This window comes from Salmo trutta, chromosome 13, assembly GCF_901001165.1.
Source record: "Salmo trutta chromosome 13, fSalTru1.1, whole genome shotgun sequence".
NCBI classification, from domain to species: Eukaryota; Metazoa; Chordata; class Actinopteri; order Salmoniformes; family Salmonidae; genus Salmo; species Salmo trutta.
Genome location: NC_042969.1, coordinates 25,819,098 through 25,836,517, shown reverse-complemented (window position 1 = coordinate 25,836,517; position 17,420 = coordinate 25,819,098). Strand labels below are relative to the sequence as shown.

Below are 17,420 nucleotides of genomic sequence, written 5' to 3'. Positions count from 1 at the left end.
AATGAGAACATGACGTCTCTGGATGGACTAGGGGAGGGTGAATGAGAACATGACGTCTCTGGATGGACTAGGGGAGGGTGAATGAGAACATGACGTCTCTGGATGGACTAGGGGAGGGTGAATGAGAACATGACGTCTCTGGATGGACTAGGGGAGGGTGAATGAGAACATGACGTCTCTGGATGGACTAGGGGAGGGTGAATGAGAACATGACGTCTCTGGATGGACTAGGGGAGGGTGAATGAGAACATGACGTCCCTGGATGGACTAGGGGAGGGTGAATGAGAACATGATGCACTACGTGGTGGAGGAAACATCATCTGCCCTTCTCCAAACATAACTCAATTTCCCCCCTGTACAGAGGTAATGAAAGCCTGGCTGGAAGGCAGATGGGGCGAGACAGAGGATCAAGTGAACAGCTCTTAGCTCACATTGGAGTTGCCACAATGTCTTTCTCATTCATCACATACAAATAATCCCCCCTCTTTCTCTGAATTGTATCGCTCAATTCATCTGAGAAAAGGTGAAGACTGACAACGGCAGCCTCTCCTTTCTGCTGTGTGAGAGATCAGTCAGTGAATGACATTTAGCTTCTAGCCTGTCAGTTTCCAGTCCACTGCCCATCACAGCTCGCTGAGAAAGAGAGAATATTAAAAGTGTCGCAGCTTGCTGAGAGAGAAACATTTTAATGCATTCACTGGCTCATAAAGAACCTTTGCCTCATAGGAAATTTCCGGTTAATTTCTCTGGGTAATCACTGTGACGACGCCTTGGTAACTGCCCAGCTGTCAATCATAGCTCTTAGTCATAGATGCAACATCAAACTCCATTGACGTCAGAGCTGTTATAGGCCTGGACCCGTACGCATAAAGCATCTCAGAGTAGGAGTGCTGATCTAGAATCAGTTTTCCTTTCTAGTTCACATTAAATAAGATTACATGGACAGGGGGGGACCTGATCCTAGATCAGCACTCCTACTCTTGCCGCTTTGTGAATACGGTCTAGAACACAGCCTGTAGCTAAAGGTTGTTCACTAGAGGCAGTGGAGTTGTTGTTCATGGCATACCTTTCTGTTTCTTCAGCTGGGGGAGGCTGCTGATGGTGGTGGCCTGAATGATCTCCACCACGATCTGGTACCTACAGAAGGAGAGAGAGGAAGGAGTTAGGAAGGGACAAGAGACGGGAAGAACAAAAAGGAGTTGTTTCAGCTGGACTACCGTACCATTAGTATAATTGAAAACAGGACGTCACAATAGTAAGATGTAATGTATGGTTAAGTATCAGAAGGTAGGAAAGCCATGGTGGTTCAGAGAACATTTAGTTTGAATTTCACATCCCTATTACAGGTGAAATAAGCCATTTAAGTGCCAATGAAACGATGACTCCAACCAAGTGGAGATGACACCAATTGCAATCATTTTGCGTTCTCACTGCCTCATACCATGCCTCGCCTCATACCATGCCTCGCCTCATACCATGCCTCGCCTCAAATGACCAGAGACGTCAAATAAATGCAAGAGACGGCAGGGCCCCATAGAATGGTGTTGAATATTTAGCATGGAATATTGCTCCCTCTGGCACTCACAGACAGACTGGTTTGCATGTAATTACCTCCTTGCAGTGACCTTGGCTACGGGTAAATATGATGATTGGGATGATAACCATTGTATCCATTAGGAAATAATATTTGCGTCATACAGCATGTCATCTTAAGACTGATGTAGACACACATGCAACACGTCACTAACATTACATAGAGCATTAGACATAGTGCTTCATACATACAGTGCTTCATACATACAGAGCATTCGGAAAGTATTCAGACCCCTTGACCACATTTTGTTCCGTTACAGCCTTATTCTAAAATTGATTAAATAAAACATTTCTCAATCTATGCACATTACCCCATAATGACAAAGCAAAAACAGGTTTTTAGAAATACCTTATTTACATCATTCCCTTTGCTATGAAACTCGAAATTGAGCTCAGGTGCACCCTGTTTCTATTGATCATCCTTCATCTGTTTCTACAACAGGAGTCCACCTGTGGTAAATTCAAATGGATTGGATATGATTTGGAAAGGCACACATCTGTCTATATAAAAGGTCCCACAGATGATATTGCATAAAAAGAGCAAAAACCAAGCCATGAGATCGAAGGAATTGTCCGTAGAGCTCAGAGAGGATTGTGTCGAGGCACAGATCTGGGGAAGGGTACCAAAAGACTTCTGCAGCACTGAAGGTCCCAAGAACACAGTGGCCTCCATCATTCTTAACTGGAGGAAGTTTGGAACCACCAAGATTCTTCCTAGAGCTGACCGCCCAGGCAAACTGAGCAATTGGGGGATAAGGGCCTTGGTCAGGGAGGTGACCAAGAACCCAGTTGCCACTCTGACAGAGCTCTAGAGTTTCTCTGTGGAAATAGGAGAACCTTCCATGTCAAGCGTCACGTCTGGAGGAAAGCTGGCACCACCCCTACGGTGAAGCATGGTGGTGGAAGCACCATGCTGTGGGGATGTTTTTCCATCAGCAGGGACTGGGAGACTAGTCAGGATCGAGGGAAAGATGAACGGAGCAAAGTACAGAGAGAACCTTGATGAAAACCTGCTCCAGAGGACTCAGGACCTCAGACTGGGGCGTCCTTGAGTGGCCCAGCCAGAGCCCGGACTTGAACATCTCTGGCGAGACCTGAAAATAGCTGTGCAGCAACACTCCCCATCCAAGCTGACAGAGCTTGAGAGGATCTGCAGAGAAGAATGGGAGAAACTCCCCAAATACAGGTGTGCCAAGCTTGTAGCATCATACCCAAGAGGACTCAAGGCTGTAATCACTTACAGCACAAAATAGTCAGTGAAGGCATCATCAACCACTGCCTGTATGGGAACACTATTCCCTATATAGTAAACTACATTTAACCAGGGCCCATGTCTCTTGTCAAAAGTAGTGCACTATATAGGGAATAGGCTGATTTAAATGAATCATTTACCTTATTATATAAACGTTGGCATTGAACTTGAAAATGTGTCTGTTTTGATATAAAACCCCCGTTACAGTGATATAAAACCCCCCCATTTTAGAGACCTGTTAGTGATATAAAAACCCCGTTACAGTGATATAAAACCCCCGTTACAGTGATATAAAACCCCTCCATTTTAGAGACCTGTTAGTGATAAACCCCCCGTTACAGTGATTTAAACCCCCCCGTTACAGTTATATAAACCCCCCCCCCCGTTAGTGATATAAAACCCCCCCCGTTACAGTGATATAAAACCCCCCCCGTTACAGTGATATAAAACCCCCCCCGTTACAGTGATATAAACCCCCCGTTACAGTGATATAAACCCCCCCCGTTACAGTGATATAAAACCCCCGTGTTTTAGAGACCCATTATACTGATATAAAACCCCCGTTACAGTGATATAAAACCCCCGTTACAGTGATATAAAACCCCCGTTACAGTGATATAAAACCCCCGTTACAGTGATATAAAACACCCGTTTTAGAGACCTGTTATACTGATATAAAAGCCTGTTCTTGATTCCCTGATAAAGTGCTCTGCTACAGTACATGTCATCTTACTGAAGCTCAGTTCCCATGGAAACCCAGCAGTAAGGTATACGGACAGGGCAGGTTCGGTGTAATTTAAGCTGGAGCTCTTCGTCATCAGTGGGCTTAACTATGGTTACATCTACCATGCTAAGCTAGCTCATTTAGCTGTCTGGATACTGCAATTATCTCGCAAGTGAAAAGCCTTATATCCAGCAGGTAGCCTAGCAGTTAAGAGCGTTGGGCCAGTAACATAAAGGTTGCTGGTTCGAATCCCTGAGTCGACTAGGTGTAAAATCCGACAATGTGCCCTTATGCAACGCACTTAACCCTAATTGCTCCTGTAAGTCGACTCTGATAAGAGCCACTTAAATGCCTAAAAAGTAAATCCACAGGTTTTAACTGTTGGACACGGCAAGAGAACAAACACTTCAGCCAAAATGTTTTCCGTAACTGAGAATCAGATCAGACACCTCTGGTAAACAGACTATCAACAGTAGATACATACGAGTCATCCTTAGATAATGTCCTTGCAACATTTTAGCCAGATGCTTAACACAAGGGAACATTGCCAAGGCTCAGAGTGCTTAAGAATTTTTTTTTTACAGTTGGATCAATATAGCTTCAAATTAGCAATGAAAAAAATACAAAAGGGTCTCTTTTGATCGATGTGGAGAACATGACTGGTTTTAACGATTAAAGCGTATGAAACCGTTGCCTTTGAGAGTGCCATACAGAAAGATTGGACTGATCCACAGTTGCGATGGATCTGGTATTATAAGATGCTTTGCTGATTCATCATACACTAGTAACTACAGGGCATTCAATGGTTGCATCCCAAATGGCACCGTCATCCCTATATAGTTCACTACCATAGGGCTCTGGTCAAAAGTAGCGCACTATAGGGAATAGGGTGCCATTTGGGATGCATTCAGCCGTCCTCTAATGCAGTTTCTGATTGTCAGGCACACGGCAGGCTGAACACCAGCTGCATGCACAGTGCCTTCAGAAAGTATTTATACCCCTTGACTTATTCCACATCTTGTATTATAGCCGGAATTCAACATGGATTCAATAGATTTTTTTCTCACCCATCTACATACAACACCCCATTATGACAAAGTAAAAACATGTTTAGAAATGTTTGCAAACTTAATTAAAATGAAATACAAAAATCATTTGCATAAGTATTCACACCAGAGTCAATACTTTGTAGAATACGTTTGGTGGTGATTACAGCTTTGAGTCGCCTTGGGTATGTCTGGATTATCCCCCATTCTCCATTGCATATTTTCTCAAGCTCTGTTAAGTTAGATGGGGAACAGCGGTCACGTGCAGTGCTGTGGAGACTGTTGTTCTTCTGGCAGGTCTCTCAGCCAAGGAACTCTTTAGTTCTGTCAGAGTGGTCATTGGGTTCTTGGTCACATCCCTGACCAAGGTCTTATTGCCCGGTTGCTCAGTTTGGTCAGACGGCCAGCTCTAGTCAGAGTTTGGGTAGTTCCATATTTCTTTTTTCAATTTCCCAATGATGGAGACCATGCTCTTGGAAACGTTCAACACTTTACAAATTATTTTAAAACCTTCCCCAGATATATGCCTCATCACAATTCTCTCAGAACTACGGACAGTTCCTTGGACTTCATAGTCTAGTTTTTACTCTGACATGCACTGTCAACTGTGGGACCTTGTGTAGACAGGTGTTTCTTTCTTAATCATGTCCAAACAATTGAATTGGTCACAGGTGGACTCCAATTCAGTTGCAGCGACATCAAGGATGATTTTAAAAAATGTATTAGATGCACCTGAGCTCAATTTGAAGTGTCATAGCAAAGGGGTGTGAAAACTTACCTGGGTGTGAAAACTCACCTGGCACCTTCTACCATACTCTGTTCAAAAGGCACGTAAATATTTTGTCTGGCCCATTCACCCTCTGAATGGCACACATACAATATAGCTCTCAAATTGTCTCAAGGCTTAAAAATAATGATTTAACCGGTGTATGGGCCAGACAGTATTCAGACCTCAACTTTTTGTTACGGTTCTGCCTTATTCTAAAATTGATTCAAAAAAAAAAATTATATATATATCCTCATCAAATCTACACACAATACCCCATAATGACAAAGCGAAAACAGGTTGACATTTTTGCAAATGTATAAAAATACAACAAAAACACCTTATTTACGTAAGTATTCAAACCCTTTGCTTTGAGACTTGAAATTGATCTGAGGTGTATCCTGTTTCCATTGATCATCCTTAAGATGTTTCTACAACTTGGAGTCAACCTGTAGAAAGGCACACACCTGTCTTTATAAAATCCCACAGTTGACAGTGCACGTCAGAGCAAAAATCAAGCAGGACAGAGTCCCTCTGTCCAGTGTCTGTTCTTTTGCCCATCTTAATCTTTTCTTTTTATTGGCCAATCTGAGATATGGCTTTTTCTTTGCAACTCTGCCTAGAAGGCCAGCATCCCGGAGTCGCCTCTTCACTGTTGACATTGAGACTGGTGTTTTGCGGGTACTATTTAATGAAGCTGCCAATTGAGGACTTGTGAGGTGTCTGTTTCTCAAACTAGACACTAATGTACTTGTCCTCTTACTCAGTTGTGCACCAGGGCCCCCCACTCCGCTTTCTATTCTGGTTAGAGCCAGTTTGCGCTGTACTGTGAAGGGAGTAGTACACAGCGTTGTACAAGATCTTCAGTTTCTTGGCAATTTCTCGCATGGAGTAGCCTTTATTTCTCAGAACAAGAATAGACTGACAAGTTTCAGAAGAAAGTTATTTGTTTCTGGCCATTTTGAGCCTGTAATCGAAACCATAAATGCTGATGCTCCAGATACTCAACTGGTCTAAAGAAGGCCCCTTTTATTGCTTCTTTAATCAGAACAACCATTTAAGCTGTGCTAACATAATTACAAAAGGGTTTTCTAATGATCAATTATCGTTTTAAAATGATAAACTTGGATTAGTGAACAACGTGCCATTGGAACACAGGAGTGATGGTTGCTGATAATGGGCATCTGTACGCCTATGTAGATATTCCATGAATTTAAAAAAAAAAAAAGCAGTTTCCAGCTACAATAGTCATTTACAACATTAACAATGTCTACACTGTATTTCTGATCAATTTGATGTAATTTTAAATGGACAAAAAAAAAAGTGCTTTTCTTTCAAAAACAAGGACATTTCGAAGTGACCCCAAACCTTTGAACGGTAGTGTCTGTACGTACACTGAGTGTACAAAACATTAGGAACACCTGCTATGTCCATGAGACTGACCAGGTGAAAGCTATGATCCCTTATGATCCCCCGTGGCGTTAGGTCGACAGGCTGACCCAGTCAGCGTCGTGGCGTTAGGTCGACAGGCTGACCCAGTCAGCGTCGTGGCGTTAGGTCGACAGGCTGACCCAGTCAGCGTCGTGGCGTTAGGTCGACAGGCTGACCCAGTCAGCGTCGTGGCGTTAGGTCTACAGGCTGACTTAATAAAGTCTGCACACTCACAAGCTCCACCGCGTACCTTTATTCACTAACAAACAATGTTTAGATCCTACAAGGATCTTCGTCAGGTTGGCATGGCTCATAAGAGTGTGGCACTGGAGGGAGGGAGTAATGACTGTAGCCTGCAGGAGAGCTGAACACAGCACGGCCCAACACCAAGAGGTAAAGCACCCTGATCAGAGGCAGCAGCCAGGGATTGTTTGGGTCCTAGTGTCATTTCATGAAAAACTGCGCTGTATGTCAATGACAGAGAAACACAGGGCAGTGACAAGGGGAGAGAGAATCACGAATGAGGCTGTCAGACAGGAGAGCTATGCATGCTTCGGGTGCATGCTCCCCGCACCAGGTTAGTGGTGCGTGTCCCCAGTCCTGTCCGGCCCGTCCCTGCTCCCCGCACCAAGTCAGTGGTGCGTGTCCCCAGTCCTGTCCGGCCCGTCCCTGCTCCCCGCACCAAGTCAGTGGTGCGTGTCCCCAGTCCTGTCCGGCCCGTCCCTGCTCCCCGCACCAGGTTAGTGGTGCGTGTCCCCAGTCCTGTCCGGCCCGTCCCTGCTCCCCGCACCAGGTTAGTGGTGCGTGTCCCCAGTCCGGCCCGGCCCGTCCCTGCTCCCCGCACCAGGTTAGTGGTGCGTGTCCCCAGTCCTGTCCGTCCCTGCTCCCCGCACCAGGTTAGTGGTGCGTGTCCCCAGTCCTGTCCGGCCCATCCCTGTTCCCCGCACCAAGCCCACGGTGCGTGTCCACAGTCCTGTCCGGCCCATCCCTGTTCCCCGCACCAAGCCCACGGTGCGTGTCCACAGTCCTGTCCGGCCCGTCCCTGTTCCCCGCACCAAGCCCACGGTGTGTGTCCACAGTCCTGTCCGGCCCGTTCCTGTTCCCCGCACCAAGCCCACGGTGCGTGTCCACAGTCCGGCACGGCCCGTGTCTGGTCCACCGGTGCCCAATCCTGTTCCGGTCGACGGCTCCGCTCCGGAGCCTGAGCATGCCGCTCCACAGTGGTCCAGTCCGGGCCAGAGGGGTAGGGCTAGGGTGGAGGCAGGGGGAGAAACACGCCCGGGGCCAGAGCCTCCACCGAGGGTGAGGCGCCCACCCAGGTCCCCCCCCCTAATAGACTTTAGGTTGGTGCGCCGGGAGTACGCACCGTTGGAGGGGGGGTACTGTCACGCCCTGACCAGGTGAACTCTGCTATTTTGGTCAGGGTGTGGCATTTCTATGCTTTATTTTCTATGTTTTGGTTATAGCCTTTCTTTGTGTTTTATTTCTATGTTGGGCTCGGGGTGATTTCCCAATCAGACAGCTGTCGCTTGTGAAGTCTGATTGGGAATCACATTTAAGTTCCTTTTCCCCCACGATGTTTGTGGGTTGTTGTCTCGTTATTTGAGCACGTAACGTATTGGCAGTTTTTCCTTGATTTTGTGCACATGTTTAATTATAGTGTGTTAAATAAACATGTATTCGCTCCCAGCTGCGTTTTGGTCCGCTTCCTCGTCTCCCGACGACAAACGTTACATCGGGACACAGAGAAGCAGGTACAGAGAGGCTCACAAACACACAGGTTTGTCACTCAGGGTGGCTTAAGGTGAGTAGTGCTCAGCGATTAAATGATATTGCGGTTTTTTAATAACTAATTGACCGAAGTCAGTTCAATTGTTTGAATTCCATTTAGTTTGGCCTTTTTTCTGTGCGCTCAACGCGCCTTTTCTCTAGAGAGATCTCTCTGGGACATGTTGTCCAACTCATCATAGTTAAGAGCAGAAAACATGGTAATTAACTACAATGACCAGAATCCATTGTGCCTATAGCTGCCTGTTCTCATTGGTTCTTGCTGGGCAAGCATGCCTGTGGGGCTGGCAGACAGAGAGGAAGAAAGATAGATACGGATGGAGAGCGGTCGTTAGGCATCTCTCCCCGACAATACATCTAATTGATTGATAGTTGTTATTTAGCAGTTTTAAAAAGTATGACTTATCTACTTTGAAGCACTACTGAAATAGTGATTGTCAGACAGCAGGCAGCTAGCCAGGATGACTCTATTGATGAATCTTTTGGGAGCACTGAGATAAAAGGCTGTCTGGCTGATACTGCCTGAGCAGAGATGAGATGATGACTTGGAATAAAATAACTAACATACACAACTGAAATATTTTATTAAAGTAATGTGAATAAATGATGGTTAGAGCCTAATAAGTGATAGTAAAGCGCAGTCACGCACTAGCATCTTGTTTTGTGCTGTTACAGCATAATGCATGTATTGTTAAAAACATAGATACATATATTTTTTAAACCGAACCAAAACCCGACGGGCTACAAAAAGCACTAATCTCTCAGCACTAAAGGGGAGCGACAGTGTGGCGTGTTGGTATGACACGAGACAGCGTGGTTGAGGTGTACGTGTCGGCATGGCTAATGAGAAAACTGGAGATCTTCTGTGTCAGTCAGGACATGGACACACAGACGACCTGCACGCAGAAGCACTAGTAGGACTAGGGTTAGGCTGCTCTGTCTGTACCTGAGCTGTTTGAGGAAGTCGATGTCTGAGGAGGAGCTGATGAGCTTGATGAACTCCTCGTACGACGGGGCGTAGGTATAGGCCTTCTTGTGGTGCTCGTTGAGCTGCTCGCGGTGCTCCAGCTGAGACAGCAGCATGAGGTTCAGGAAGTCCGGGTCACTCAGCACCTCCACCAGCGGCTTCAGCACTGCACACACACACAGTAGAAAACAGGCTTATAGTGTGGCATGCTCCAGCTTATTCATTTAGACACACACACACAGAGAGAGAGAGTAGAAAACAGGCTTATAGTGTGGCATGCTCCAGCTTATTCATTTAGACACAGAGAGTAGAAAACAGGCTTATAGTGTGGCATGCTCCAGCTTATTCATTTAGACACACACACACACAGAGAGTAGAAAACAGGCTTATAGTGTGGCATTGCTGGGCTGCCTTCAGATGTCACTGGCTATCTTAGTGGGCTTCTTCACATTTCATTTTTATGGAGGAGATAAATGTTTTATAAGGGAAGTGGTGACTCATACATGCTTACACAAGAAGCCGTAAACAGCTGAACTGGTAAAAGCTGAGGCTGGCAGGCAGTAGGCCAGGGCTATGTCCAAAATGGCTCCCTTTTCAATATATAATGCATTGCTTTTGACCAGGGCCCATAAGGAGTGCACTTTGTAGAGCAGGGTTTCCCAAACTCGGTCCTGGGGCCCCCCCTGGGCGCACATTTTGGTTTTTGCCCTAGCACTACAGAGCTGATTCAAATAATCAACTCATAATTAAGCTTTGATTATTTGAATCAGCTGTGTAGCGCTCGGGCAAAAACCAAAACATGGGGTCATGGAGTTTGGGAAACCCTGATGTATAGAATAGGGTGCCTCGGGGGGGGGGGGGGGGGTCTATGGGCTGGTCCAAGAACCACTCCCCTCATCCTCCACTCTTGCTGCTACACCCCCCCACATATTTCCTTCAAGGCCCTAATATTTAGAGCGGAGAGAGCTGCAGACATCCCTCTGTTTTTGCTTGCTTCTGATGGGTATTAATACTGAGAGCAGGCATCTGCACCAAGCTAGACGTTGTGCACTAGACGAAAGCTTTGCTGATGTGTGTTGGGAGCATTTGAGTGTGTGGTTTAGAGGGCTGGATTCTATACCATTTCACAGGTTTTTCAGCCAAACACTGAAAGATCTGATATGCTTTATGTGTGACTTCAAACATTTCCGAGCGCTGTGCTGCTGTGATGCAAAGCAAACTATCAGATTCCTCACACATAGCTGGTGGAATGGCTTTCTAAATGGCGATTTCATAGATAATCTCTGGCAAATGGAATCAGAGATATGCCACTCCAGGCAGCCCCCAGCCTTGGTACAGAGGGCAGTACATTTCCCCACACTTCACCCTCTCTGGTTGTGTCCCAAATGGCACCCCGTTTCCTACAGAGTACACTACTTTTGAACAATGCCCTGTTCAAAAGTAGTGCACTACATTGGAAATAGGGTGCCATTTGGGAGGCCCACCTCTCTCCACCTAGTCAGTCCTCCATGGAAACCCATAGAAGTACTACAGCCTGGCCTCAGGTTGAGCTCAGTTAGAAAACAACGTCCCATTGTTCAAGAAATCAAATCTATCCTCAAATCGCATTACTTTGTGAGATCAAATAAAATAAACAAATTACAAAATATTAACAAATGCCCCCCCAAAAAACTGATAACATGAAACAATAACATTGAGCATTTTGGATGCTCTTAAAACAGAACCTCCCCAACACCATGACAGGAGAGTGGAGGTATAACAGAACCTCCCCAACACCATGACAGGAGAGTGGAGGTATAACAGAACCTCCCCAACACCATGACAGGAGAGTGGAGGTATAACAGAACCTCCCCAACACCATGACAGGAGAGTGGAGGTATAACAGAACCTCCCCAACACCATGACAGGAGAGTGGAGGTATAACAGAACCTCCAACACCATGACAGGAGAGTGGAGGTATAACAGAACCTCCCCAACACCATGACAGGAGAGTGGGGGTATAACAGAACCTCCCCAACACCATGACAGGAGAGTGGAGGTATAACAGAACCTCCCCAACACCATGACAGGAGAGTGGAGGTATAACAGAACCTCCCCAACACCATGACAGGAGAGTGGGGGTATAACAGAACCTCCCCAACACCATGACAGGAGAGTGGGGGTATAACAGAACCTCCCCAACACCATGACAGGAGAGTGGAGGTATAACAGAACCTCCCCAACACCATGACAGGAGAGTGGAGGTATAACAGAACCTCCCCAACACCATGACAGGAGAGTGGAGGTATAACAGAACCTCCCCAACACCATGACAGGAGAGTGGGGGTATAACAGAACCTCCCCAACACCATGACAGGAGAGTGGGGGTATAACTGAGCAAATCTAACATGTTCAGTACCTTGAAGGAGGGATGTTGCTAAGTAACGGTGGTAATGAAGATATAATTAGGGGTCTGGAAGTATATTTGTGTCATCCATCTGTGCCTGCAAGATAAACAAATCGCCCACACACCTTGTTGACAGCCCATTTAGCTCTGCCTCCTTGGTCTGCAGTCAGGCAGCCTTCCTTCACTGCTATTAACAGCACCACATCTGTGATGGCACAGCAAGTCAGTTCACAAGGAAGTAAAACCCTGTTGTGAAACACAGCCCTTTTCTGATTGGTGTTGCCTTTTGCTTTTCCATTTGGCGTCTTCAGAGACAGTCCATAGTCATTCATATTTTAACATCAGCAAATATCTTGTTTTTCCCTGTTGTTTTTTGGTTAGTACAGCGAGGAGCATGCGAGAGCATTTCCCCCCCTCCTAACAGCATAAATACAGTAGCTGACAAGTCATTCAGTTGGAGCTCAGTCACATCATCCAGCCCACATCATTGCTCATCATGCCAGTGTTACATGAAATAGATTTCGAATTCACTGAGTAAGGGTGCCATTTGGGACACAATTTCCCATAGGTTTTGGGCCCTGGTCAAAAGTAGTGCACAATAATGGTATAGGGTGCAATTTGGGACGCATAGTGAGTCAGTCCCTGTGTTGAACGAATAATGGATGAGCTTTAGAGAGGACGGTGTGTCCCTGGCTGTGTGTGTACCTTTGGTGGTGATAACCTCCACTAGAACCACGCGCAGGCTGTAGGAGCGGGCGTCTCGTGTGGGCAGCAGGCACAGCATGAGCAGGCGGGCACAGCAGCGCAGGAACCGTAGCTCCTCCTCAGGGCTCTGCAGACACTGGTGCAGGGGGAAGGGCTTGGGCAACTCCTCCTGCCTGGGAGAGGGGAGGGGTTAGAGAGTGAGAGAAGGGTGGGGCTCCTACATTTACTTTTTTGTTCTGCACGCTACAAAGGAGCGATTCCTCACTGCACAGGCAATGCCAGTATCTTTGTGTAAGCTGATTACTGCTGATAAACTTAAAGTCAAATCAATGGAATTAATTGTAGCGCTTAGTTTTTTTCCCAGTCAAACTCCAGGCAGGATAAAGGCAGGCCAGACATCAGAGATGTGGTATTCAGCTTTAGACGGCAATCTGTCCTCATGACAGATCTCTGTACAGAGGGGCTGGAGAGAACATAACTGATACTGATCCATACTGCAGTCACAGCTCTTTCATTTTAATGAGGCATGACAGCAGGCATGACATCATGGCTTCTGAGATATGACAGCAGGCATGACAGAGGAAGTGTGCATTTACTGGAAAGCCTACATACAGACATGTGCTTTGAACAAAATACACTCAACCCTACTGAAGACTATCCATTCACTATGATGGGTTTGTCAAAGTGAGCATCATCTTTGTGTAAATAAAGCTGCAGTCTTAAAGGTGACAAACCCATCATAGAAAAATGGCATGGGAGCTCTGAGGGGGGGGGCAGGGAACTCGGGGGGGGGGGGGGGGGGGGGGGGGGCAGAGGTAGCCCAGCAGTTCTGGTCAAGTGCATCTGAAACTGTGCTAAAATAATGAGCAGCATCTCCAGCTGGAAGTCTTTGGGAAAGAAGGACTGACTGGCTGAACTTCTGAAAAGCCTCATTTAAAGTTCAAGAGGGACCTCTGACATTACACAGACTGCTAGATTTGCTCTGTCTGAGCACAGAATGTGGCACTGGCAACATACGTTATTAAACCCCATAATACACAATATTAATCTAGCACAGGAAGATTACACAATGGATGCATCCCAAACGGCATTTGGGAAACATCCAATAAAACTATCAGTTGATGGATGAGGACCTCTTTCTTTCTTCTTTCAAAGTCAATGTGGGATGCAGAGCCAGAGACACACAGTATAGAAACCAAGGGAAGCAGCTTGCTCACTGTGAGGACATACCTGCTCAGTCTTTCAGGGTTTCAAAATAGTGACATTTTGCTGTACATTTCAACCGGTTACCTAGCTGAGAGCAGAGACCCTGCTTCAATGTTGACTGTTTGGAACTGGCCTACTGTTAAAATGTATCTAATGGATTGCTTATAGAAAATTATATTTTAATTGGTTGCTTCACTGTATAGTAAGTAACACTATGCATTACAGAAGCAAAATGAACTAACAGACAGTCACACAGTGATTAACTTATTTTAAAAAGGCATAATGAACACATTTAAATTGTGTTTTTTCTGACTTCCGCTGCTCAGACAGTGCAGGGCATTCAGAAAGTATTCAGACCCCTTGACTTTTTGCACATTTTGTTACGTTACAGCCGTATTCTACAATTGATCAAATTGTTCCCCCCCTCAAATCTACACACAATACTCCATAATGACAAAGCAAAACAAAAATAATGAAATATCACATTTACATAACAATGCAGACCCTTTACTCAGTACTTTGTTGAAGCACCTTTGGCAACGATTACTTGGGTATGACGCTGCAAGCATGGCACACCTGTATTTTGTGAGTTTCTCCCATTCTTCTCTGCAGTTCCTCTCAAGCTCTGTCAGGTTGGATGGGGAGCATCGCAGCACAGCTATTTTCTGGTCTCTACAGACTCTTCCTACAGTTGGATCCGGTTAAAGTCCAGAGTGTCCCGAAGCCACTCCTGCTTTGCCTTGGCTATGCGCTTCGGGTCGTTGTCCTGTTGGAAGGTGAACCTTCGCCCCAGTCTGAGGACCTGAGAGCTCTGGAGCAGATTTTCATCAAGGATCTCTTTGTACTTTGCTCTGTTCATCTTTCCCTTGATCCTGACTAGTCTCCCAGTTCCTGCCACTGAAAAACATTCCCACAGCATGATGCTGCCACCACCATGCTTCACCTTAGGGATGGTGCCAGGTTTCTTCCAGAGGAGATGCTTGGCATTCAGGCCAAAGAGTCCAATCTTGGTTTCATCAGAGCAGAGAATCTTGTTTCTCTTGGTCAGAGTCCTTTAGGTGCCTTTTGGCAAACTCCAAACGGGCTGTCATGTGCCTTTTACTGAGGAGTTGCTTCCGTCTGGCCAGTCTACCATAAAGGCCTGATTGGTGGAGATCTGCAGAGATGGTTGTCCTTCTGAAAGGTTCTCCCATCTCCACTGAGGAACTCTGGAGCTCTGTCAGAGTGGCCATCGGGTTCTTGGTCACCTCCCTGATAGCCCAGTTTGCCTGGGCGGCCAGCTCTAGGAAGAGTCTTGGTGGTTCCAAACGTCTTCCATTTAAGAATGATGGAGGCCACTGTGTTCTTGGGGATCTTCAATGCCGAAGAATTTGTTTTGTACCCTTCCCCAGATCTGTGCCTCAACACAATCCTGTCTCTGAGCTCTACGGACAATTCCTTCGACCTCATGGCTTGGTTTTTGCTCTGACATGCACTGTCAACTGTGGGACTTTATATAGACAGCTGTGTGCCTTTCCAAATCATATCCAATCAATTAAAATGTACCAGAGGTGGACTCCAATCAAGTTGTAGAAACATCTTAAGGATGATCAATGGAAACAGGATGCACCTGAGCTCAATTTTGAGTCTCATAGCAAAGGGTCTGAATACTTATGTAAATAAGGCATTTTTTTTATTTGTAATACATTTTCTAAAAATGTCAAACAACCTGTTATCACTTTGTCATTATGGGATATTGTGTGTAGATTGAAGAGGACATTTAAAAAAATATATTCAATCCATTTTAGAATAAGGCTGTAACGTAACAAAACGTGGAAAAAGTCAAGGGGTCTGAATACTTTCCCCATTTCCCTGTCTGTCCTTGCTTTCCTACGAGTGAGCTCCACTTCTACATGTCCGGGGCAAATGGAACAGAGACTTTACAGCATCGTAAACACTGACCGGTAGCTCTTTCCGCTCACAGCCCGTCATCCCTTACGGTTGAAAACGGCAGATTTTGTCATTGATAAGTGCCAAAATTGGAACACAGTGGCTGTAAAGTAACATGCTATACACGAAGACAGAGGTCACGTTCTCTGCTTCACAGGGCTGCATGGGGTTTCACTCACAGAATCAACAGTAATTGTGTGACAGTGGGGATGCAGGGCTGTGTTCCAAACAAAAAACTACACGTGCGCTTGCTTCTGTTCATCAATGGCAAAACTAGTTGACCTTAAAAATGCACCTGATAGCTGAGAGCTCTTTCCTTGAGTCATTAAAGCTCATTGAAATGACTTAGGAACTGTTCAGTTTTAAGAGGTGTGTGGCAACTTGGATACACCAGTTAGACCTCACACGCAAACCCTTGTCATCGTTTTTTTCTCATCTTGCACCTACTCCAAAACGTACTTTCATATTTTGTTGACAAATGCTGTGAAAAGTACAGTAAATGTAAAATGCACATAAAATCAGTGTAATGTTTGGTTCAAGTCTTGTGACGTGAACTGCTGTGTCCTGATCATTTCCCCATAATGTCCAAAGTGTTCTCTTTCAATTGCTACCATGGTCATGCATATGCTTTTTATAGTTGTTCTGTTAGAAATATTTACATCTGGCCCCATCCATATTGTGACTACCCTCCCACTCTGTCTTCCGTATTCTCTCTCTTTGCTCGTTTTCCTTATTAGGATGTCGGCGGAGGGAGCTGGGAAGGTCGTCAGCGACATGGGACACACCTGGGCCCATTGAGGAGACTCTCTCCATGCAGACACACTTCGATTTTGGTTGTGGCATCTTTGTGGCCGTTTTGTTTGTTTGGTTTGGCACCTTTCAACACCCCTCAATCATATTAATGCACGCAACCACTCACTTACGCTACTGATTACTGACTACACACACACACACACCATTGTTAATTGTATTTACGTTACTTCAGTTAACAAAAAATATTTGTATTATTCCTAATCTCCACGCTGTCTCCCTTTGTTACGGACTTCAAGCCGGTTCGTGACAATATCCAATTTCCAAAAGGGGTTAACCAAACAGCTAAAACAGTCAGACAGTGAAGGAGCATCCTCTCCAGTCCAGCAGCATAAGTTAAATTACGAACCCTGTCCCAAGCTTTGCTCCATGGCCACAGACTAAAATAAGCAAGGCTGCTCTCCTCTCCTGAGGAAAGGAGGAAGCTGGGTAATACCGAGTATTACAGAGTGATGATGACCCATGTTAGGGCCCCTGAACCTCTCCTCTAGCCTGCTGCCTGCTCCCCAATTGGTTTGTGTTGTCCTAACTCCTATGGTTGTCAAGACAGCACAAACAGATCTCCTCCTCCCACACCGTCCTGTACCTGGTATTGGCCGTCTTGAGGTCACAGAAGTGTGCATGGAGGGTCTTGACGGTGTCATTGCAGACCACGTTGACCATGTCGACGTCTGCCAGGCGGCCCCGCAGCTGCTTGGCCATCTCCCAGAAGTCCTCCGACAGCATCTGGTAGAGCTGTCCCTCGTCGCGGCTCAGCGGAACATACCACGACAGGACATAGTCCCTGTAGCTGTAGTCAAACACTGGAGACACAGAG

The 17,420-nt window shown here is 45.9% G+C and overlaps 1 protein-coding gene across 1 annotated transcript in view; it reads right to left on the bottom strand.

The window, feature by feature from the left end:
- Positions 1–17,420, bottom strand: part of snx25 (sorting nexin 25) — a 50,757-nt gene that overhangs the window by 26,870 nt on the left and 6,467 nt on the right. The window contains exons 3-6 of the mRNA XM_029771591.1: positions 17,190–17,406; positions 12,659–12,831; positions 9,547–9,733; positions 1,067–1,137 (exon numbers count right to left, since the gene is read on the bottom strand). Coding sequence (XP_029627451.1) covers positions 1,067–1,137; positions 9,547–9,733; positions 12,659–12,831; positions 17,190–17,406 — 648 coding nt within the window. The remainder of the gene's footprint in view (positions 1–1,066; positions 1,138–9,546; positions 9,734–12,658; positions 12,832–17,189; positions 17,407–17,420) is intronic.